The sequence below is a fragment of the Prosopis cineraria genome, unplaced genomic scaffold, assembly GCF_029017545.1.
Source record: "Prosopis cineraria cultivar Desert tree isolate PC_DT_omini unplaced genomic scaffold, ASM2901754v1 PC14, whole genome shotgun sequence".
Classification (NCBI taxonomy): domain Eukaryota; kingdom Viridiplantae; phylum Streptophyta; class Magnoliopsida; order Fabales; family Fabaceae; genus Prosopis; species Prosopis cineraria.
In genome coordinates, this window is record NW_026555345.1 from 27,406,611 (window position 1) to 27,432,004 (window position 25,394).

At 29.7% G+C, this 25,394-nt stretch overlaps 2 protein-coding genes across 2 annotated transcripts; one reads left to right on the forward strand and one right to left on the reverse strand.

Annotated features, from left to right (window-relative positions):
* The first annotated feature begins 4,984 nt into the window (after positions 1-4,984).
* Positions 4,985-8,338, forward strand: LOC129293257 (probable leucine-rich repeat receptor-like protein kinase At1g35710). The gene is made up of 4 exons (XM_054931120.1): positions 4,985-5,653; positions 6,229-6,489; positions 6,617-7,492; positions 7,612-8,338. The coding sequence occupies exons 1-4, from the start codon at positions 5,215-5,217 to the stop codon at positions 8,091-8,093; spliced, it is 2,058 nt and encodes a 685-aa protein (XP_054787095.1). The 5' UTR covers positions 4,985-5,214; the 3' UTR covers positions 8,094-8,338.
* A 13,904-nt stretch (positions 8,339-22,242) lies between these two features.
* Positions 22,243-23,687, reverse strand: LOC129292629 (uncharacterized). The gene is made up of 2 exons (XM_054930213.1): positions 23,574-23,687; positions 22,243-22,906 (listed from the first exon to the last, which is right to left on the reverse strand). Exons 1-2 carry the CDS (start codon positions 23,628-23,630, stop codon positions 22,244-22,246), a joined length of 720 nt encoding a protein of 239 aa, XP_054786188.1. The 5' UTR covers positions 23,631-23,687; the 3' UTR covers position 22,243.
* Positions 23,688-25,394: the final 1,707 nt, after the last annotated feature.

Here is a 25,394-nt window from a genome sequence, read left to right on the forward strand (position 1 = left end):
ATATTTATTGTAGGATGTTTAATAAAGGTAAATATAACAAGACAGAGTTAATTTAAAAGTAAGTAATTACTTTATTGAAAGTAAAATTTAATTATCAGAGAGAGTAATAATTATGATATTAATCAGTTAATATTATACGAGGGGCATAAAAATGAGAGATATTTATGTTCATCGTGTAATTGAACAGCCAGACGATTGAGACATTGCTCTTTTTGTCATATTCAAAAATTTGTTTCAAACGTTACCTGACTATTCCATTTTGTTGAACTATTTTGAGAATATGCATGTGACTTGACCTCACAAGGTTAATGTTCCATTTTGTTGCCTGAAATATGTTAGATTAATTTATGAAAAATATATTTTAGATTAATATTTAAAATTATTTTTTATTACATTTATATACATTTAAAAATAAATTGTGCTTATAATATTTGAATAATATAGTTTATCTTCTATTGTAGTTGATTTTGAGTTTTATTGTATTATATTAATATATTAATTAATAATAATTTATTCAATTAGCATTATTTTAGTCTCAAATATTTTATATATAATAGTGAAGTGATAAATTATCCGATTAAGAGGAGGAAGGCTTAAGAGAACACTCTTGAAAATTGTTGAACGCGATCTCTTAATTAATAATATTCCTAAAAGCTTGATAAATGATAGAGTACAATGACGTCTTGCAATCCACGTAACCGACCCCACCTAGGTGGGATAAAGGCTTGTTGTTGTTGTTGTTGTTGTTGTTGTGAAGTGATAAATTAAATGAAGCCAACAAATATTTTCTCTATTCAAAAATATAAGACATTTTTTGAGAAGTTAAATGTTAAAAAATATAAGATATTTTTAGCCTTTTGAGGTGTAATTATTGTCTTTTTTCAAAAGTGCCCTTGTTAATAATAACTTTATATTTATTGTAGAGTATTTAATAAGGATATATATGAAAATATATGGTTAGTTTGAAAGTAGGTAATAATTTTATTATGGGGTAAAATTTAATTAAAAATATTTTATATTTTTAAATAAAAAGAGTACATAATAAATAATGAAAGATGAGATTTAGTCCGGAAAAAGGAATTGCTGGATTAGAAATGTTTTATACAAGTTTTTGAACTACACGTCTAAGGTAGAGATACAACGACAATTTAATATTTTAAAAAATCACCTTTTTACAAATATATGTCAAATAATCTATTTCGGAAACATGCAGGGGAAAAGTACAAGGTCATTTTAAGACAGAAAATTGATTACCAATATATTTTTTTCATTTAAAAATATAAAATATTATTTAAAAAATTAAATATTAAAAAATATAAGGTAATTTTAATCTTTTAAAATATAATTACTATTTTTTTAAAAGTGTTCTTATTAATTATAACTTTATATTTATTTTAAAATGTTTAGTAGAAGTAAATATAAAAAAATAAAGTTAGTTTAAAAGTAAGTAACTATTTTATTAAGAAGTAAGATTTAATTAAAAATATATTATATTTTTGAATTGACACAGTATACTCTGAGATTGAATTCTTGTTATTAGGTTCATTAGAATTAAAATAAAAAATTTTTAAAAAAATAAGGATTTCCTAATGAAAGAAGTATAATTCAAATAAAAAATATACAATGGCAGCGGCTGATTTGTAAAAAAAAAAAACACTAACAAATGAATGAATTAGGACTTTTATTAGTCCAATTTAATCCGAAACTCCTTCATCTTTTATATTTATCATTTTTTTAAACTGTTACAATATAAATAATTAAAATAAAAATATTTAAAAAGAAAATCAACCCACATTTTTTCTCATAAATATGTACTTCTATTGTGTCAGAGGGCCTCGGCCGGTAGAAGGGATGCAGGAAGTGGGTGAAAAAAGGGTTTATCTATTTTTTTTCTTTCATTTTTTTTATTTTTTCAATCCTCATCATTCAAATTATTTTATTAAATAATTTTTTAAATGATAAAATTAATAAAAAATGAGGATGGAGAAAATGAAAAAAAAAAAAGTAAAGAGACTCCAAATCCTTAAAATGGGTAAGCAACAAACGAAATTGGACAGTTGAATTTCACACAATAATAATAAATAAAAAAAGGAACAGTTGAATTTGAAAAGTGTTGATAGTGATGAGAGAGAATGTTGGCTATTGGGAATGGGAGCCGCCGAGGCAGGAGGCGCGTGTTGTGCGTTGTGTCTTTGGGACCCACTTTTAATCTCCCATCCAAATAATTCATTGCATAAAATATAAAATTATTACGGATAAATATTTTACTCCCTCTATTTTTTAATGAATTAAATATTAAAAACTATAACATATTTTTAATCTTTTAATATATAATTATTTTTTAAATAATTTTATTAATGAATAAATTTATATTTATTATAAAATATTTAATAAAAATAAATATGAAAAGATATTATTAATTTAAAAATAGGTAACTATTTCATTAAGATGAGATTATGTTAAAAATATCTTGTATTTTTTAATTAAGGGAGTAATTAAAAGTCTCAAATTTAAATTCTAGAAATAATAACATTGGTGATAAATCTTTCATGTTTCATATAAAAAGATTTCAACACGATGCAATCTAAATTAATTTATATTTATTTTATTTAAAAATATAAAATATTTTTAATTAAATCTTACCTTTTATTAAAGTAATTATTTATTTTCAAACTAACTATATCTTTTTATATTTAATAAGGTGTCTTATCTTAAAATAAATATAAAATGATTTGTTTAATAAAAACATATTTAAAAGAAAAATAATAATAATTATATTTTAAAAAATAAACATCTAATCTCTCAACAAAATTAAATAATAGAGGGAGTATATTGTTAAAGTTCTCTCAACTTAATACGAGGCAAGCTTAAGATACATTGTGCATTGACAGGTAAAAAAACAATTGTAGTGATACAAATATACAATGATTGAAATAAGTAGTAATAATGGTAAATAATATAATTGCAGTCATACTGCTTCTATTATTTATAGTAAATGAATAGTGTAATTTTCATGACTTTAAAATTTAAAAAATTAATACATATGTGTATGTGATATCAAGATCTGAACATCTATATCCTCATCTTGATCTTTAGAGATTTTTTTTAATGGATTACACTTAAAGAAATACATATTGCACATGATTGTTATATATTGCAATCTTATTATTGACATTAATTTATTGAATAATAATCATCAATCAATACTTAAGTGTACACATGATTTGGTAACCTAGTGAGACTACTATGATTGCATCAAATTAATTTAAAATTAATAAAAAACATTGTATAAGTTTATTATATCAATTTCATATAAAATTTTGTACGAGAAGTTAATATATAATACTCTTTCTATTTAAAAAATGTAAAGCATTTTTAATTGAATTTCACCCTCTAATAAAGTAGTTATCTACCTTTCAACTAACCATATATTTCTACATTTATTCTTATTAAATACCTTATAATAAATATAAAGTCATTATTAATAAGGGCACTTTTAAAAAAGGAAATGATTACATCTCGAAAAACTAAAATGCCTTATATTTTTAACATTAAACACTTTAAAAAATACCTCATATTTTTTAACAGAAAGAGTATAAAATTAATATTCCCTTCATTTAAAAATATAAGGCATTTTTTGAGGAATTGAATATTAAAAAATATGAGGCATTTTTAGTCTTTTAAAGTGTAATCATTACCTTTTTTTAAAAATACCTCTATTAATAATGACTTTATATTTATTATAAGGTGTCTTATAAGAATAAATATGAAAAGATAGGATTAGTTTAAAAATAAGTAATTACTTTATTGAAAGTGAGATTCAATTAAAAATGCTTTATACTTTTTGAACAGAGAAAATATATCATCAATTAATATATTGTATAAAACTTCTGGCAAAAAAAAAATATTGTATAAAACATGATTTTTTCGATACTTATTTCTTTGTTTGTTTGTTTTTGTAATAATTTTAAAGTTTTGAGTTCAGAATTCTTTTTGTTACGATGTACGAGCTACTTACTTTTTTTTTTTTGGCAGTATTTCCCCCCGACAGTATCCATAATCATAATTGATGGTCCAAGAATTTAAAAAATATAATTGTAGAACGAGTGGAGGAAAATTGATCAAGACACTGGTTGTCAAGGCGTACAAATAAAAAAACATGATAACATTTTATTGTAATGAATATATAGATTCCTTATTGGATTTAAAAAATAAATAATGACAACTATATATGATAATGACAACAATTAAGATGATTCCTTCAAATGAAATCTTGTCACTAAGTAACCATCCTTCTCATTTCACATGTTTCCTTCATTTTATTACTCATGACAGTAGGTATATATTTTTGTTCCCATGTAACCAAATCAATTAATAATATCATTTCAGTTTTGAACTATTTACTTCATTATTTCTTCCTTGTTTGTTCTATTATAGCCCTTGTTCCTTTACCTACTTACCTCTATTTCATTTTGCAATGAAGTCAACAATATGGTTATATTATTTGGTAGCATACTGTCTAAACACAGGACAATCAATATATCATTAATATAAAATATAAAATTCATGCCAGATTAAAAACTATAGTATACTAAAAACAAAATTGACGTGAATGATAAAAATTATTATCACTTAAATAAGTTACTCGGAATCGAATCTTAATCTTATATATGTAACTCTGTCGTTTGTTCTCCTTATCTTGGAAGTTTTAATCTTGTGGGACTTTAATCTTTGTGTTTGGCTTAAAAAAAGAGTTCATTTTAATTATAAAAAAAAAAGGAAGAAGAGTTCATTTTTGCAAAAAAAAAAAAAAGAAAGGAATTTCCGGCAATGCACTACTTCTATAGGGGGCAGGAAGTGCTGAAGTGTCACTGGCATGCCTTGAGAACTAAAAATCCCATCCAACGGTGAAAATCCCATCAAAATCTACTCCAACCACCGTACATTCGGTCTTTCACACTCTCCATCCTTGTCTCTGCAACTTTTGTCACTTCCTCCTAAAGTAGAGTATACTACACCTCTTTCAAAATCAGAGCTTGTTGCTACACTTGCAGGAGAAAGAACAGTCTTCAGATTTCAGAATTAGGCTCTGTGAGACTGTGAGAGATTTTCAAAAAAATTCCAACTTCGTTTTCAAAATCATAGCTTGCTGCTTGAGTTAGACTTGGAAGAGGAAATAAAAGAAACCCAAATCATCCAAGCAGCACTGCAAAAATGGGATTTTCTTTTTCACCACTTACTTTTCTTATCTCTCTCCTAGTTTTTGCTCTCCTGAACCCGAAATGGGTTTGTGGGGACGCAGAGGTAGGAGCCCTTATGGATATCAAAGCCGCTCTGGACCCAGAAAGCCATTATCTATCCTCGTGGACTGTTAATGGAAAACCATGTGATGGTTCGTTTGAAGGAGTGGGTTGTAATGAGAAGGGTCAAGTATCTAACATTTCGTTGCAGGGAAAAGGTCTCTCTGGAAAGCTCTCACCTGCCATTGCAGAGCTCAAGCAACTTACAGGACTTTACTTGCATTATAACACCTTGCAGGGAACTATTCCCGGAGAAATTGCCAACTTGACTAACCTCAGTGACTTGTATTTGAATGTGAATAATCTGTCAGGTGAAATCCCTCCTGAGATAGGCAAAATGGAGAACCTGCAGGGTAAGTGGTTCTGCTTCTGCTAAAAAGACCTGAACTTGTTATTTTGAAAGCTTTTTTCTTGGGTGTTTAATTGAGAGCTCTTTCACTTCTGGATTTTTCTAAAAAATTTGAGCTTGGTTTGTTGTGCTTAATCACATCATACGCATGCAGGATCATACAGTTTAGTTTCCTTTAATGACTTTTGTTTCTGAAATTAGAATCTGTGTTTCTTTTCTTCAAATGGTACCTTTCTTTTTCACGAAGCCTCATCCTGTTGGTCCATTTAAGAACTCTGTAGTCTTGAGTTTCTCTAAAAGGTTAGAGTTAGGTTATGTGTATTTATTATGCCATAGAATTTCATTTCCCGTGCATTCTGTATCAAGAAGACTTCAGAAAGCTGCACTGTGAACTTTCATGACTGTTATGAGCCTGCTTTGTCGTTATTTGATCTCACAATGCAAGTTACTATTGAAAATTCAACTATTGTTATTGTAAACTTCTCTCATGAGGAGTCTCTTATGGTGGTTAAAAGTTAAAAACTTGGACCATGCTTGTATGCTGAATTACTTAAATTTTCATTTTCAATTGTTATGCAGTTTTGCAGCTTTGCTATAATCAGTTGACAGGAAGCGTACCTACACAGCTCGGTGCATTGAAGAAGCTTGTAGTTCTTGCTCTGCAGTCAAATCAATTATCAGGTGCCATCCCTGCAAGTTTAGGTGATTTGGGAATGCTAATGAGGCTTGATCTAAGCTCTAATCACCTCTTAGGCTCACTTCCCTCTACACTAGCTGATGCTCCTTCACTGCGAGTTCTAGATGTTCGCAACAACACCCTCTCTGGAAATGTACCTCCTGGTAAAAATGACAACTCTACAAAGAGTTGCGCTTACTGAATCCTTCCATTTGCTCATTGCTTTATTTTGATTTGTCGTAAATGATCATATCTAATTTGTGTTCTTCTCTTTCCTTTGGTTTATCAAAGCTCTGAAGAGGCTAGATGATGGATTTTTGTATGAGCACAATCTGGGATTATGTGGAGTTGGGTTTTCATCCTTGAAAACCTGCAATGCTTCAGATCATAGTAATCCCGAGAGACCAAATAAACCTTATGGAGCAGGTTTTGGTGGTACATCAGCGAAAGTTATACCAGAAACTGCAAATGTGCCACTTCGTTGCAATGGAACTCAGTGCCAGAGTTCATCGAAACCCAAACAATCAGCATCTATCATTGTTGGCATAGTTGTGTTTGCAATTGCAGTGCCAGCAATTGGTGTTCTAACTTTCATGCAATATCGTAGGCGTAAACAAAAGCTCGCAAACTCATTTGATATCTCGGATAATGGTCTGATCATGAACCAAGATAAGGTTATGTACCAGAAAAATGGATCTCCTTTAGTCAGCCTTGAGTACTCTAAGGGCTGGGACCCTTTGGCTGAAAGCCGGAATTTCATGGGGGATAGCCGTGATGTGTTCCATAGTTTCAGGTTCAACTTGGAAGAGGTTGAGACTGCTGCTCAGTATTTCTCAGAGTTAAACTTGTTGGGTAAGAGTATCTTCAGTGCAACATACAAGGGAACTTTAAGAGATGGATCTGTTGTTGCCATTAAAAGAATCAGTAAAACAAGCTGTAAGAGTGACGAGTCTGAATTTTTGAAAGGACTACACATTTTGACCTCGCTGAGGAACGAGAACTTGGTGAGGTTGAGAGGATTTTGTTGCTCAAGGGGGCGAGGCGAGTGCTTTCTAGTCTATGATTTTGTCCATAACGGAAATCTCTCGTGCTACCTCGATGTGAAGGAAGGCGAAGAAGTCCTCGAATGGTCAACTAGAGTTTCTATTGTTAAAGGCATAGCTAAAGGTTAGCCTCCTATCTTGCCTTGATAAGAAGAATTTAGTTTCCACTGTTAAATATCTTAATTTCTTAATTTCAATTACTTGTTTTGGTTTATGTCAGCTGAAACTTGTTTTCTTAAACAGGAATAGCATATTTACATGCATATAAACCAAATAAGCCAGCCCTTGTTCACCAAAACATCTCGGCTGAGAGAGTGCTCATCGATCAGCGATTCAATCCGATGCTTTCAGATTCTGGCCTTCACAATCTTCTTACTGATGACATTGTCTTCTCAGCACTCAAGGCTAGCGCAGCAAAGGGATATCTAGCTCCTGAATACACGACCACTGGCCGGTTCACAGAGAAAAGCGATGTGTATGCTTTTGGAGTGCTTCTTTTCCAGATCCTCTCAGGGAAAAGGAAGATCACTAGCTCGATGCGCCTTGCTGCAGAATCCTCCAGACTCCAAGCACTCATTGACCCAAATCTTCACGGCAGATTCCTTGAATATGAGGCAGCAAAGCTTGCGAAAATGGCCTTGGTTTGCTCCCATGAGTCTCCTTTGGAGAGGCCATTGATGGAAGCTATTGTTCAAGACCTTGGAAGTTTCAACAGTTGTCTCTGATTTGAATTGCTCAATGTAATGTAAGACCATGATTCCTTCAAAATGTTTACTGTTCTTGAGGGTGTGACCTCTTGTAGGGCCTGGCATTGCTCTATGTCCTTAACTTAAGGACTGGATTTTCTGGGAATGGCTTGGACAGGCGCTGTTGTAATTTAGATTAGGGTTCTCATGTGAAATTTCTGTTCATTAGTTAGCTGTTACAATGTTGAATGCATTTGTTCCTTAAAATTATTTCCTTCCTATCAGATACATCCATTTTCCTGCATTTGGATTAGTGTGTGGGATATTTTCAATTTGCACATGCTGTCTTCTCTCTGTTCTCTAAAATTGATATTAAATCATTAAAATAGCTAGTTCCTCACAACGAGATGTTGGGAGACATGTTCACATTTAGGGTGCATTTTGGTACATTACTTTTGGCTTTTGAAAAGCACATATTGATTATTGAAATGTTGAATGTTGTTTGAAAATTTTATACTTAACCAAACTGGCTTCTGAAATGTACATTTAACAATCTATTGAAAGTGGATTTGAGAACTTCTTAGGAGGAAGCTTTATAACATATGTGGCATATGATATGTGGTTCACGTGGCTTTTAAATGCCTATGTGAAAAAAAAAAAATAATTCTAGATGAGTAGGAGACACTCTGCATTACCAATTTTTTAAGGAATTTGATAAGAAATGTTTATAAAAATTACTTTTGCATATAAAATTAATTGGCAAAATTTTTGTGATGAATTTCGAATGTAGTTATAAAGTAATAATAATAATATTTTTTAATATATCTAACTTGATATTTTTATTGTTATTTTAGATATTAAATTTATATTATTTAAAATTTTTATAATATTTTTTAAACTCTCTAGCATTACATTGTATAACAAAAAATCACAAATTATCATAAATCAATGTCTTTTTTAATAATTATATATTTAAAAGTACATTTTACTATCATAATTTAAACAACTTTTAATTTATTAAATTGATTTTTGAAAAAAATATATTCAAACACAAATTTCATTATAATAATTGATTTTTACTAAATTAATTTTTATCAAATGAACTTTTAACAAACTAAAAACTAAATACACACTTAATCTCTAAATATATGTTGAACATGATTACTTTTAATGAGAGGATATCATCAAGTAATAAAAAAAAATTGATACTACTCTAGTCTTATTTATAAGACACTTTCAACATGTTTCTTTATAATTAAGGAAAACTTAAAACCTTATTAACTATAGCTAGAAATTTAATAATTTCTCAACTTTACCTCTATTAAAAATACATACTTTAACAATGTATTTTCTCTCTCTAACATTCAATGAAAGTTGCATGGGAAAATTTGCAATGAAAATTTAATAAGATGACCTATAAATAGGAAAAAAAATATTTTCTCTCTACCTTATAAATAAGACTAGAGGGAGTAAAGAAGTAAAGAAGTAAAATTTTTGTTAATTACATTATGTGCTCCCAAAAAATTACAAAAAAAAAAAAGAGGCTTCCGTCCAACTTATAATTAATTAGACCTGTAAATTGATGTTTTTTATGAATTGATTAACGCTGATAAAGAATTAAGTTTCTTGTGTTGTTTGGAACTTGATCCTTTCCCCTGTGGAACATGCCTTTTTACCATGACATGCAAGACAAACTTACTTTACATGGCTGTTATTTATTTATTAGGGTTAGGAACGTGAAGCTTCTATAAAGCCTATAATGATTAATTACAGCTATTGAAAATGATAACAAGGGTAGGTTAATTAGCAAGAATCGGTTCAATTACCCATCGCAAAAGAACAATTAGGAATTAAACTTCATTATTATGTCTCGTAATTGGCAAACCCACTCTGGCTCCGTTTTCACCGACCATTGTTGCTAACACGTAAGCAGTGACGTGGCTCCTCAATATGACAAGGGTATGAAGATCCCAATCCAATAAAAATGTCAGCTCGCAAATAACCGTTTGTTATTATGATTGTTTGTAGGAGTATTTAATAGCGTTCACGAAAATGAAATCCCGCAATAAAATTCAATTTGTTTACATAGGCACGTTAATTACTTTCTTCTAAATTATTAGAGGAAGTCACATTATTTATGTCATTCATAGAGGTTCAACTTTTAAGGGTTCAAACTTTAAATTAGTGTTTTGAAACCTAGACCAGACATCAAACTAAAAAGAGTAATGAATCACGATTTTTATTATTCAACTGGTTAGTTCAATAATCGAACAAGTGACATAAATATTAAATAAAAAAATATATTTTTATAATAAATAATAAATAAAACATTAATTTGTTGATTGTGTTTGGAATCTCGACTTCGAAGGCTAGATACTTGGACTGTTAGAATTGGAGGCAGAGGCATGTCAGCAGCACAAGCTTGCGATCTTGAAAGAAAAAGCTAAGCTGATGGCATGTTGTAATGTCACGACTCACAAGCTTTTGATTTGATGCCAAAGGCTGAATTGCTAGAGTGGAGGCAAAGGTTGGAGGAGAAGTCAGATATTAAACCTAGGTCATGAAGGAGAGATTAGAGAGCAGAGAAGAGAAGATAAGAGAGAATTAGTAATTAGAGAAGAGAAATCACGAATCTAAGTGACTTGACTTAAATTTCTTTTTATTTTTTTAGCATTTGAATCGAGTTTACCAGCTCCGATTTTTGGGTCAAAGTCGATTCTCAAAAAATAGGCCAAGTCAACTCAGTTTAAATTTTAAATTGGTTCAACTGGTTGGACCAAACTGTTTTGTTCAGCAAGTGGCGGTCGGACCGATCGTTGTCCGATCTGGCCTGGTTTCAACAACACTTCTCAAAATGTAACATCCTGATTTTTTTAGATTAAAAAAATTGTGAAATTTAAGTTTTTATTAAAAAAAATAATAATAGGAATTTATATTATTTGAGATTATTCAGAAATAATAATATGGTTAGGCATTTAATTATGAATTAAAAACTTATGTTTAAAATTACATAAAAAATGTTTAGTTAATATATAAATTTTAAGATTTAAAATATATAAATAATTTTTTTGGTGTGTGTGTGAGTTAAAAAAAAGAGAAAAGAAAGTAAAAAAAAAGGAGGGCGGTTTAGTCCCACATCGATTAGATGCGGGAAGGTGAGGCACCTCCTCACGTATAAAAAGAGGAGACACAGGCATGAGGAGACGCAGGAGGAAGTAAAAGAAAAAGAAACTTTTACAATTTGTAAAATTGCAAATAATGGCTCAAGATGCAATTTGTAAAAATTGCAAGTAATGGCCCGAAAGTTTGAATAATTAAATTTAAACCTATAATATAATTGTGGGACCCACAATCCCATTTTTATATTATTTTTCTCTCATCCTCTCACGTTGCTTGGCGTGTTCTCGCAAGGAGAGATTATTTTCTTTTTCTTCAGGTATGCTCCAACTTTCCTGTTTATATTAGCATTTAAAAAATTATTTAATTACAAAATTAATTTTATAGTTATTTTCTAAATAATATTAACTTTCTAGTGATATGATTATTTTGTAGAATAGAGTAAATATTTTAATTAGAATTTTCTATAGGATAGTTAATCTAATAATATAATTGATTAAAAGTATAGGTTGAAATTCTTAGGGATATAATAAATATTATAGAATATTTTTTTGAAGTTGAAACTCATGTTTAAGAATTTTTGAGTTAAACTCTAGATTTATATGGTTGAATTTATGTTGAATCTGAAATGTAGAGATGAACATCTGATTATTAAATATTTATTTAAGTATGAATAGGTATTTTTGAGGTTATAGAAAGGTGATTGAGGCTTTAGGATAATTCTAAAATTTTTAATTTATTTTTGGATGAATTTTAGAATATAGAAGGATGAAATTGTGATACTAGAAGTGATTTGAGGCTTAAAAATAGTTTATTAGGATACAAGAATTTTATAAAAGAATTTGGGAAGTTAAATGAGGTATAAATCTTAAATTAGTATTAATATGGATTATAGATCTAAAACTTTCTAACTCTTTAAATTAGAGTTATTTATTTTAATATAAAATTAATATATAGTATTATGAAATAACTATTTAGATTGTGTTGACAAAGATAGTGGTGAAAGAGGAGTTGTGAAGGAGAACTTGTTATTTAAGACACAAGGTAACCATTATTAATGTGTTGTGATGAGTGTATTTGTGAATGGTTATGTGTTGTTTTGTTGTTTAAAAAAATTATAAATTATTAAAAATAAATACTATTATATACTTGTTTGAAATTATTACCAAGTGGGTCAAAAAAATTTATTTTTGTTTATCATGATGAGATATTGTTGTTCGGATATATTCCTGTTTGGATATTTGAATGATGCATGACTTGTCAGTGTATTTTAATATATGGTGTTAATGGAAATTTCTGTTCGGTTAATTATTACCACGTGGTAAGCCCTCATTGGACCCAATGAGTGGCGTGTCGCTTGGTCCAACTCACCTTTAGCCGGGTGATTTGGCGTCCGAGCAGGGCGAAAGGAGGATATAAGGTGCAGTCATGCAATTAAATACTTGTTCGGTTTGTTTGAAAATATTGTTCGGTTAAATATTTTGTGTGCCCACTTAGCAATCGCATGATTAATTATATTTGCATGCATCATTACATATTAATTTTTGGTTACTGGGACTTTTAAGTTTTATTTCCCGTGGTTAACATTTTTACAGGAGCGAGTCCGGTCGAAAAAGCACCAGAGGCGTAACTTTGGTGTATGAGACACCATCTTTTACGTTGCTTCTCATTTTGTATTATGCAATGTATCTTGTGTCAACCTAGGACATTTTTTATTTTGACAACATATAAACTTTAATCCTTTTTATTAAAAGCATTTATATGACCAAGAGGATTATGTTTGTCCCTCTTGATTCATAACCTGATTTAAATATCATGCCATGAGGATCCTATCTGTCTCTCATGATTCTAATTGCTTTTTTTGAGATATTTTAAGACCTGTGGTATATTGTCTTGGATGTATCATGGTAGAAATTTTTCTCCCATGATAAGGGTATGATAAGGGTTCAATGAAAAAAAATAATTTATTGAATTAATAAATTGTGAAAAATTGGTTTGTAAATTTGAGAGTGTTACACAAAACCCATAAAACAACATATTTCAAACTGGTCTTATTTCTCAAGCTTAATTTTTATCAGCAAAGCTCAGGGTTGAACTTAAAAACTCACATACGTTTTAAATTTAATTTTTGAACAATTTCAACCTATCAAAAAAGAAAAAGAAAAGAAAACAATTCAAGCCTAAGTGAATTAGGCCGAGCCTATTTTTCACAAGTTTATAAGGATTGAATCTAAAATTTTTTGGAAAAACATAATGTTGGGTCTCTATATTTTACTCGTATTTTACTTTTAGCTTTTATACTTTTTTTAGTATTTTTTGTCCTTATATTTTTGTTTTTTATTATTTTAAATCCCTCCATGAATAAAGTATAAGGACCTTGGTGATACATACAAAAACTAAAAAGACACCACAAGTGTGCAGGCCATAAAACTATAGCTAATGGAAAATTAAGGTTGATCCTATAAAGAATTAAGCAAATTGGCAAATAGGCATTAAACTCTTAATTTCAATCACGTTAAGTAAGCAAATTAAAATGGCGAATGATTCAAATTAAGAACAAAATAAAACATAAAGTAGGCAACTGAGATTTTAAAGCACTCTAAAGTCAAGAAGCGATTGAGAAAGCACCCTAAAATTCTAATCCCTTATTTGCTCCATTGCACTCAACTTATCGATTAATTGCTTTTAATTTTAGTTTTAAGGGTTAGGACACTAGAATTAATATCAAATATCTTTCGATTACCCAAAATCCTTCTTAATTCTAATCTAAAAATTCCTTGCCAAAATTAGATTAAAAACATTAAGTTCAAATTCCTTCTAATCACTTAAGTTCTTTAGATACATTCCTGTCCTAAAAGCAAATTAACCATAGTTAATCTTAAGCATTCAATTCCAATGGTCTAAACAAAAATTCTTTTCTCAAGTTCATTCTGTTCCTCCAAATTATCACTTAATGGTGGCTAATCATCAAGCAACACAAATAAAAACCAGAATTAAAATATGGAACATCCATTAATCACAAAGTAATCGGTAAATCAAGATACAATCGGAGCAAATGAGTTTATAGGACTCTAAAGAATCAAGGTTCGACCACACATAACTAAATATAATCTCAAAACAGCATAACAATGGGACCAAATTAGATACATAGGAGAAAGAAGGAAAAAAAAGTGAAGAAAAACTCAATGGAAATGTGAATGGTAATGCGTTATCTCGCTCCCAAGCTCTAAAATCGTCCTAAGCTCTCCAAAATCGTCTCTGGAACTTCAAATAATGTGAAAAATAAAGCCTCCCCCAAAAAACCCTAGTTTTCCTCTTTTATTAAATTGAAAAACTGATGTTGTGCGCTTCTAGGGCGAAATCCGCTATGGCGAGTGCTGTAGCGGGCTCTGTTTTAAGTTCAAAATTTGCCTTATAATATTGACCTGCTGTGATAATTGTTGTGGCAGTGATCATAATAATCTAATTTTCTCATTATATTCATTATATTTATCTTCTTCACCTCTTTCAAGCTTTTGTAGAGTTTTCTAAAATCTAAAATGACTCAAATTAATAAAAGAAAATAATCTAAAAAAATTAAAATATAATATTTACAAGACAAGCTAACTAACACCAAAATAAATACTAAATACAAGACAAATAAAAAAAATAACTAGATGATTCTCTAAAAGATTATAAAATTCTTCAAAATATATAAAAATATAAAGAGTTATCACTTGGAGAGATTTAAAATAATAAAAAACAAAAGTATAGGGACTAAAAATACTTAAAAAAAGTACAGAAATTAATAACAAAATGCTAACAAAGTATATAAATTTAAAATTATATTTTTTCAAGTTTTTAAGCAAAAATCTTCTATTTTCCAAGGCTGAGTGCGAGTGGTGTCACGAAAATGCAGTGCCTAAACTAGGTAGGTCGAAGAATTTGGCGGATAATGATGATGGCACTAGTAGTGAAGAGTTGGGGAGTGATTTTGAATTCCGTAAAGGCATGAGATCCAATGTGGTTGGTTAATAAAGCAGAAGCAACACATTAGAAGATGAGGAGAGAGTGAGGAAATGATGAATTTTAGTAATCAAGTGCAGGAGGCATGCATGCCTTTCATTCTCACCCTCCCATCATTTCTCAACAATTCCTGTTTGCTTATTTGGTTTCTCTATTTTACATTAACCTTTTTCTCCCTCTTTACTTCCGTGACACCACCGTCTTTTCAATGTCTTCGCACTATCATGCACTTATATTGCACCTAATCATTATTTTCCACTATATTATTTCATCAATATATTATTCCACATGATTGTATTTATTTATTTTACTATATATCATACATGAATATGGAAATATATCTGTTTATCAGTTTATTCCCCCCCACCATTTCCATGTTCTTCTCCCTCACTCCTTTTTTTTTTTGTTTCTTATAAATATCTTTTTATTTAAGATAATTTTATTCGAAACATTATTAAATACTAAATATGGGCACATTTTTTTACTAAAAATTTAAACTTTAATTTATCATATTATAAGATATTAATTTTTTTTGTTAGATTCATCTCCCTTTGATTCCGGCCTCACTATTTTATAGTAAGGAGGCTGCTCACTTTTGCTTGCTTTTCTTCAAGCGATGCCGAACAAGTCTCAAGCCCAACAGGCCCATTAGGATTAGAATTAGAAATTCAATAATTCAGAGATTTGTTAAGGGGCCTGGCATTTGATCAAGAGAAAATTCAAAGCTTAAATGTGGTAATCAACACACAGACCCGCGTGTAGAGTATGAGAATTCAGAAAACGTGTCTATCAATGTCTTACTGTATCTAATAATCTGTATCGAATGTATTAATTATAAATTTTGAATAATGTGACTATTTTTTATATTTTGTACAATCCAAAAGAAACAGTGTTTAGTACATAATAATAAAATTTACATTGTCAATTCGAAGCTTTGGCTTATTGATCAGACCATTTTCAGTTTCACTCATTAAGTCACATGTTCCATCGGCACTCTGGCGAACCAAAAATAAAATAAAATTTACGTTAAATCACACCATTTAAGAAAAATAAACAATAATACATTTTATTTCTTAAATTCCAAGCAAATGTGCAAAAAATGTATATTTTTCATACAAAAGGATTAGATATGTATTGTATTTACAAATGAGGCTGCGAGCATTTGCTTCTTCTTCTTTTTTAATTGGACACATATATTTTTTTATTAAAAATAATTATATTTGAGACACAATTAATTATTAAGTGGGGACACCTTTCTTAACTAAAATTAAAATATTGTTCACTACACTGTGATGAACAAATCCTTGCACTGAATCCAATTTTAGTTAGTTGTGAGCATATACTTTACGTACTGTTACACAAAATTTGATGTGACTTACATTATTCATAATCTATCAATAATATACTTTCCTCTTTTACCAATAAAAATTTGGTATTTAATTGAAAGTACGTAAAACCATGGCAATTTTTTAATATTGTTATTCTCAATAATGTTACAATTAATACCATGATAGTAGATAGAACACACAATTAATATCTCCTTTTATTTTTAATATAATTAGGGTAAAATTATTTGATTACTAAAAAAATATTATGACATACCTCCTTATATTAAGAGACAAAATAGACTTATAAAAAGATGTATATAGAGACTGAGAGCATAATATATATATATATATATATATATATTTGATTTGCATACTCCGCTGGCTCACTTGGTAGATTATGTAAATTAAATGTAGAAATGTTTGTTATATTTTTAGTATCGTCAATCAATAAATGTCTCTCACATCAACATGTGTGCCTGATCTATTCTCAAAACTTCAAGTAATTTTATAATATAGACGTAATTGTGTCTGTTATTACTTTTATTTCAAATAAAATGGTCATAGTACTATTTTATGGAGGTATAGAACCAAGTTTTCCTTAGTTCTCTTTGGTGTTCTGTCTCTAAAAATTTACCAGCGTCGAGTTTCTGCCATTTCGGTTTTATTCAATTTTCATTTCATTATTCTCTTTTCTGTGGTGTTCATTTTTCCGTTTGTCTTTCGTTTCGCCATCTATCCTTTCGTTTGCCCCTTGACCTATAATTTCCTTGGACTTTGATAATTATCTTTACTTCAAATAAAATGGTCATGCGAGTTAAGCTTGTGATTAGGTTTGAATTTATAGCCTCGCTGAGCCGATTTTTTAGATTTTAGTTCATAACATTTAGAAATGTTAGTACTTAATTAGTACAGTATTTTCAAACTGACATTATGATAATTTAATTTTTTATGTAGTAACACCAATAGGAGTTGCGTGTAGTTGAAGTGATGAATCTCTCACAAAGGGATGTCTCAATGTTAGCATAAAAAATTTTATGCATGCACTTACCCCAATCTTGTTAGAAACTCATTTTTTTAGGAAAAAAATATAATTTTTTATCCCTATAATTTTATCAATTTTTTTAATTTTTATAATTTTTTTCAGTGTTTTCAATCCTTATTGAGACTAAAAATATTGAAACTATAAAAACCTAAAAAACAAACATCACCCAATGTTTTTGAAATTATAGGGATTAAAAATACTAAAAAAATAAAATTATAAAAATTAAAAATAAAATTTAATGAAATTAAAGAGACCGTTGTTTTTCCTTTTCTTTGTTAATTTTTTATTCTTTTTTTTTTTTTTTGAAAAAACAGTTGCCCCAATGACCCATGGTTATATATACTACACATTTTCATTGGGCGTCAGTCAAGTTGACATTCTACGTTTGCCAAAAATGACACTTGACAATCATATTATATCTAACTTTGAATTTCACAAAATTTTGGCCGCAAAAGTAATGTTCAGTTAATTGATATGACAAAGTAAACTATAATAAAATTAAAAGTCAGTAAGTCGTAAGTGCTTTTAGCATGGGCCGCGCTACATTGTTAGGAAGGGGGGCATATGTATTCCTTGAGCTTTTAGAAAATTGTGAAAAAAATTCCTATATTCTAATATTTTGCGCCTCCTAATTTAAATATTTTACACTTCATCGTTCAATTTTAAAGATTTTGCATTCAAAATTTTTAAAAGTTATTTTAAAATTATTAATTTTAAAAATGTTGCACTTCACAACCCAATATCCTGGCACCACCACTAGCTTTTAGTCGAAGCATCATCCGTACGTAAATATGGTTCAAGTCAAAATTACGGCTTTCAAGTCATACAGACGATAGGCATGGAATAGCGTTACCAATAAGGTGGAAAAATAGTGTTTGAAAGTTCCTACATTAATTCAGGTAAAAGAAAAAAAAAGAAAAAAAAAAGAAAGAAAGCTCCTACATTAATTGGATTAAAGCTTTCAAGGTCATTAGAGTATAACGTTTCTCCCCATTAAGAAGAAACAGACTAGATTAATTATATGGCTGGAAGTCAACTTTGGATTAGTTGAAGAACCTAACCTGGCCTTCAAATTCAAGGTTGTGACATGACCAAATTTTATTTTTTTATATTACATCTATTTTAAAATGTTATCAGGGGATAACAAATTTTTTGTTCTTTTTAATGTATCTGAGTTAATGGTTTGGTTCCCAAAATTTAATTCTTACCAATCAAATTCTTAAAGTTTCATACACAATTTTGAATCCTTATTGGATTCTTTTAGACTGGTAATTTTTGTTAACTTATGTAAATGTTGTCATCTTTTAAGTTAAAGGTTACAACATGTGTGTAAAGGATTATATTTTTTAAAACCATAAGAATTAATTGTATATGGTTATAAAATTTTAGGGACTTGATTGATATTCCTTCCATTTAAAAATGTAAAATATTTTTAATTAAAACTCACGATTCAATAAAATAGTTAAATGTCATTAAATTAATACCATCTTTCTATCTTTATTCTATGGTATTTCACTTTAAAATAAATATAAAATAATTTATTTATTAAGGATATTTTTTAAAAAACATATTAATTACACTTTAAAACACTAAAAGTATATTAAAATTTTTAACATCTAACAACTCAAAAAATACCTTAAAAGCAAATCGATAATTTTAGAAAGCAAATAAATAATTAAAATAAATTTGAGGATTAAAAATTTTATTATTCCAAATATTAATTTTCCAAAGAGGAATCTGTAAAACGTATTGTTGATGATTATCTATTTTTTTTATAGTTGTGGTAATTTTTGTTACATTTTAGGGAGTCATCAATGAAAATGAGAAGCATTTCCATGCTAAATTGAAGAGTTGCTAATTATGTTCATAGCATGAATTTAATGCAATATTTTGAAAAAATGATTTAAGTTTGTTGAAATTTAAGCAAGGGATTCACTTGTAAAAATTGGTTTGAATAGGTGAACATAAAAAGCTCAAGTAAGGAAGAGAAGAAATTATGGAGGAAGAGATCATGGAGAGAAAGGCTCAATGATACTGTAGTACGAGAGTTTAGGTGCCAAAGTGTCAAAGTCAAAAGAACCAAGTTAGATGGATTGCGTATGATGTAGGTGCCATGGCATTTGTTAAAAAAATAATAATAATTTAAAAATGCACAATTTCATTTTTTATGCTGAAAAACACTACAAGACCTTTTGACCCTTAGAGTTGGAGGAAAACCTAGGAAAGCAAGTCTTGGAGTTTTAGAGCTTGGGCACAAAGAGGAAATGGAGAAAATATGCCTGCAGCCATGATTTATTTGTTTTTCTTCTTCCTTTATCCTGTTAAATTTTGAGTCCCCTTTGTTGTTACAGTATTTATATTAATTATGTGTAGCTGAATCCTTTTGTTCTATAGAATTATGAACCTATATGTGTAAATAACATTTAATTTACTGTTTAATTATTGAAAAATGAAGTTTTGATTATTTATTCTCGAGCTATCTTGTTTTTGTTTAGTGTTTAGCTATCATTAAGTAAGATTTGGGTATTTAGGTTAAACTTTAGAAGAGAAAACTGAAATTGAACTTTAGAAACTAGTAGCCTAGGATTAATTCAACTAATGTTGCCATTAAAACAGGAATGTATTTAATAGACCTAGATAATCCTCATAGGTTTGAGTTTCTAAAGCAATTAATTAATTAATTAAGATAATAATTTGATTTAATTGGATTACTTAAGATCCTTAATAATTGAAAGATACTTTGGATTTTTTTTTTACTCCTTTGAGAGGATTATATTAGAAAGTAAATAGGGGATTAAGAATTTAAAACGCTTTTCTTTTGGTTGTCTTAAACTTGTTCGTGGATTGAAGTTTATTTTAATTGTGAATTTCAATATTTTACTTTTAATTATTCTAAAACCACTCTCTCAATTTTATTAGCTTAATATGAATGAAATTAAAAATTCAATATATATTTATGGTTTTGCTTAATTCTATGAGGGATCAATCATGATTTACCATTAACTATATTTGCAGCAACCTGTATACTTGTGGTGTTTATTAGTTTTTGTGTGCATCAGCTGTTGTTTAAGAAAGAGTTAAACATACATATGTGTTGGGGGAAAAAGTACATATATCCAATTTTCTTCAAAGCGGCCAAATTCAACTAACACTACCTTTTTAATTATTTCTCATTTTTCAAACGTGTAATGTAATAATGCTTGTGTTGCATCAAAATGATGGAGCTAAATTTTCTAGTTTATCAATCACACTATTTATTACATCAATACACTACTCTGTTTTTTAATATAAAAAAATTACCATCTATTCCTATATTTTTATTTGTAACTAAAATTACAAATTTCAAGGAGTATTTATTATATTTTCCTCAAATTATCCTTCAAAAAGTCAATCTTTATTTTTACTAAATAAATTTTCTTTATTAATTATAGGAATAATTTAGTTTAAATTTTAAAATTTCAAACATAATTATTATACTTAACTGTGAATTAATTATTTTCTCCTATATTTGAAAATGAAGGGAGTATAATATATGATATATAAGAAGCTATACTATTTATAAGTTATAAATAATATGATTTGTTTCAATAATAAGCTTTTTATAAAATAATATACACTCTCCCAACTCTCTTAATGTAAAAGGATTATGATTTCTTTTAGAGTGTCCTACAACTAATAATAAGCAACGGAGCCAATATTGCTCCCCTACGTACTCCCCCACTTCCAACCTTCCTTTATATATATATATATATATATATATATATTTCAAAATTTATTTGCAAAAAATAGCCAAATTGATTCATTCCCCAATATTCAAATTACGTTGTTTTCATCCCCCCGCCCCCAATACGTATTATATTCTAGATCCATTATGGCTTCAACTAAATTAAGTGAAAATGAGAGAGAAAGAGAGGTGAAACCTACTTTTAATAATGTAAGTCCTACAGAAATAGGGTTCATATGTTTATATTAATCTCTTTCTAGAGTTTAAGTAAAGTGTACTTTATTAAGGAATGCAAATTCAAGATAATAAGTTAAATTCAATACATAATATTTGAAAGAGGCTCTATAAAAGAAAATATTAAATGGGATCCAGTTATTATCTTTATCTATGTCTCCTTATTTAATTTGCACACTTCAAAGTAAACTTAACTTTATAAAGGAATCCAAATTTAAGATAAAATCAACCCATCTACGTTGTCATTTTAGTCTCAAGCTCTAATTAACTTTATTCAGCTATAGATAGTATTCAAGAGAACTATTATTTTTGGGGAACTTTATTCAGTTTCCTTTAAAAATATTTTAAAAGTAACTTTTTTCACCTATTTGATGGATTTTCTCTTAAAAAAAATATGGAATCCATATTTTGTTTGGAATCTAAATTGAGTTGACGTAAGTCAAATTATTAATTAATATGTTGCTCGTAAATAACGGGTCTCACTCTTTCAAGAAAAACAAAAAAGAGCGTTGATGGGGCCCATTGAAATCCACCAATGCGGTCTCCCTCCTCTTCTTTCTTTAATGTGTTTCATTGTGCTGTGAACGAGTAAAACTTGCATCGATCTCTTATATATCCCTACAGTCCTTGAAGGAAAATATGATTTTTCATACTTTTGAACAGTTAATTATCTCATGAACTTCGAGTCTCTAGCCAAAACGTAGTTATCTTGTTCTTATATTAATATATAGATGCATAATCATGTGGCGGGAACAACCTTATCATGTGGCAATCTGACCCTGAAAACATGTTCTTCCCCAGTACAATTATCAACCTTGACAATCCAACGACTCTTAAATTTTCCCAATCCACTCGCACTGTATCTAGGACTCTCACTAACATTAGTCCCTCCAAAATCTCCAAACCTTGTCACCAGCAATCCTTTTCCTATCGGCAGTAACTGAGTTCTTGTCCCACAATACCCCCAACAAGATGACCCTCCCTGCTCGCATTTCATCGCATTGTACCCCACCACCACTGTCCCGTTTTCCTCTTTCTTCTTCTTCCTCACACACACTGCCTTGAAGATCTCTTCGTGGTTCTCGAGCTCACAGTCGACGACTATGAAGTCCGCGTCCTTACATGGCTCTGATGATGTTAGCAGTTCTTGAGGTTCTCCTACGAGGAACTCTACTTGGCCTGCGATGTCGGTGCCCAGAAGAGTTTTGGTGGGATTAACTTGGTTGGGGCTGCTGGCTATGCAGATGACTCGGCCTTGAGTTTGGTGAGCCGCGGCCACCATGGCTAGTAGGATGGTGCAGTCGGGGACTGATGCTGACGTCACCACCATTTGTTGCGCGTTGCTTCCTGCTGCTATTGCTGATATGAACTCTGTCACGTCTGGTTCTTTACTTCTTTCACTCTGAATGATTTAACAAAAAGTTGAAAACCCTTATTAATTTAGCACAGTTTAATCTTACTGTTTGAGACTCCTAGATACTATTAAACAAATAAGCGATCAAACTAGAAGTGGGCCTGCAGAATAGTTGATACAGCACGCAAAAGGGTGAATAATGCAACTCTCCTGTAACTAATTACACCTTGATGCTATATAATATAACGTGTTGGTGTCGAGTTTATAAATTTTTGAAATACTTATGTAATAGGGATGGGGAGGGAAAAGAAAAGAAAGAGGTACGTGGTACTTCTCAGTGAGTCCCACACTCTCTTCCTCTTTCATTATCTCTAATTTCTTCAATCATTGAAGACATGTCCATCCGCATGGACTCGCTTTTTCTTAGAAGAGGTACTCACAGTCTTGTTAACATCCACTTAAAGAATCAGTATAAACTAAAGAACTAATCTTTAGATATGATCACGATCACTTAAGACCTGCGTTCTGATAAGATAGTGATATGAGAGAGTAGAGGCACGAAGATGCAGAGCTTCTAATACCTTGATCTACTATTTGACAAAATAGAAACCATATATATCAGAAACATGACTGGTAGATGCAGGGAGTTGATGAAGACTGTGTATAGTGGTTAGATTTAGAGGAGATTGAAATGAAATGAGAGAAGAAGACTCACCATTTTGAAAGCAGAAAGGTAGGCTTTGGTGGCGTTTTCAGCAGACCAGGAAGCCATATAGTAGTCTGAAAGGAGATAGAGAGGTGAGTGAGTTAAGATATTGCTGTCTCTTGAACTTATGGATGTTGATGACATACAATGCTTTTCATCGGCTTATGAGGTTGCTGCGCTTATATATCCAACCATTAACTCCATTATTACTTTTCTCCCACATGCTGCGTTTTCTGTCTCTCTAACTACCTCTGCACCTAATTCACTATATCATCATATTGGATATGGCTCTCTCATATATTTATATATCGAACATTCACCTTCTTTATTTATCACTGTAAGACTGATTATTATAATATTAATATCTCTTGATTGCAAAGGATTACTGAGCTTCAAGTTAGGTCCTAACTCTGAGTCTTGTGAACTAAAAAAAAAAAAAATCATTAGCTTCCCCATTTTAGTATCCAGGTCAATGTAGCTTGAGTCCTAATTAGTCAGCAGTATCACATTATTATTTTTATTATTAAAAAGGTGTAATAGTTTATAAATAGAAGATAGATATATATAAAGGTGGAATCACCTATGTGTATGGGTCCCTTATATGGGTTCAATTGAAAAATTTAGATGATAATTCAATTTAAACATTAAAAGTTGTACTGTTGGATTTTCCCCTTATGTTGTGTAGCTTATTAAATGAAATTACATCAAGATTTAAGATAAATGTTCAATCTTCTGATATATTGATTTATAAAACTTATGTGATATATTTCTATTCATATATCTTATGGTTTTATTATTGATTTATTATAAAATGACTTCATTTTGGACAATATTTTTTAATTTAATCGTGAATAATGTCTATCTAAGAAAATATCAACTATGCTAATTAGGTCAGTCAGAAGCAAAGCAATGTTGTTTGGCATATAAACACATGCAAATGCAGGATCAATTAGTAACATGAACAATGCTTTTATAATACGGATTGTCTTTAAATCAGTAGCCCTATAAACCAAACTCGAATACATTGATTAATTAATGATTAACGAGAAACGTTTACCAAATTCCTATGACGCCTTAACCATGAAACATACGTATTTGACTGCAAGTTTAATAAAATTAATAACCAGCATGCATGTGACAGAATAGTTAATTAGCTATGAAATTTTTAGATATTTCATATATGTAACATTGTTTAAAAACTATATGCGTGCGTCCCCTACCTTACACGGAGTTTGAGGTGAGTCATGTTATTTATAATTTACGAATAAATCTGCATGTTTTTGATAGATTTAATGTTTATATAGTTGAATTTGGTTAATGGTTTTTCCGACAGTGTTTCTTCGAAAAATAAATAAATAAGTCACCACTCGCAGTCTAATGATTTGACCATATATATGAATAGGGGTGAAATGTAATTGATTAATTAACCCAATCAGAATATATATTAGTTGTAGTACTATTCATGATTCATAGCTTTATTTAAGTCGTAAAATCTGTACTAATCTTGATAGATTAGTTCTCCTAATTCCAGACTCTTAAACTAATTAACATTGAATTTTTTTTAAAAAAAGGAATGTAATGTTGGAGGAATATATAACAGAAAAACCAGAAAGAGCTAGAGACAGATGCACGGCAACAGACCTAGAAACCCCAATTGAAAAAGGAAGAAAATGAGCTGGCTATGCAGAAGTGACAAGTCCTATTAGATTCCTTGTGCACACAGAAACCCTAACATAGATCTACTTCACATCCCAACTTGTTTCTCATCCCTATAACATCACCTTCCACCTTCACTCAATTCTCTGTCTCTTGGTCTCTTCTTCATTTCCA

Bases quoted from the DNA above. Each gene is read 5' to 3' on its own strand.
- LOC129293257 (XM_054931120.1), top strand. From the start codon at position 5,215: ATGGGATTTTCTTTTTCACCACTTACTTTTCTTATCTCTCTCCTAGTT. The intron at 6,490-6,616 runs GTAAAAATGACA...GGTTTATCAAAG, and splicing joins CTCTGGAAATGTACCTCCTG to CTCTGAAGAGGCTAGATGAT. The intron at 7,493-7,611 runs GTTAGCCTCCTA...TTTCTTAAACAG, and splicing joins TGTTAAAGGCATAGCTAAAG to GAATAGCATATTTACATGCA.
- LOC129292629 (XM_054930213.1), bottom strand. From the start codon at position 23,630: ATGGCTTCCTGGTCTGCTGAAAACGCCACCAAAGCCTACCTTTCTGCT. The intron at 22,907-23,573 runs GTGAGTCTTCTT...TAAATCATTCAG, and splicing joins ACCTTTCTGCTTTCAAAATG to AGTGAAAGAAGTAAAGAACC.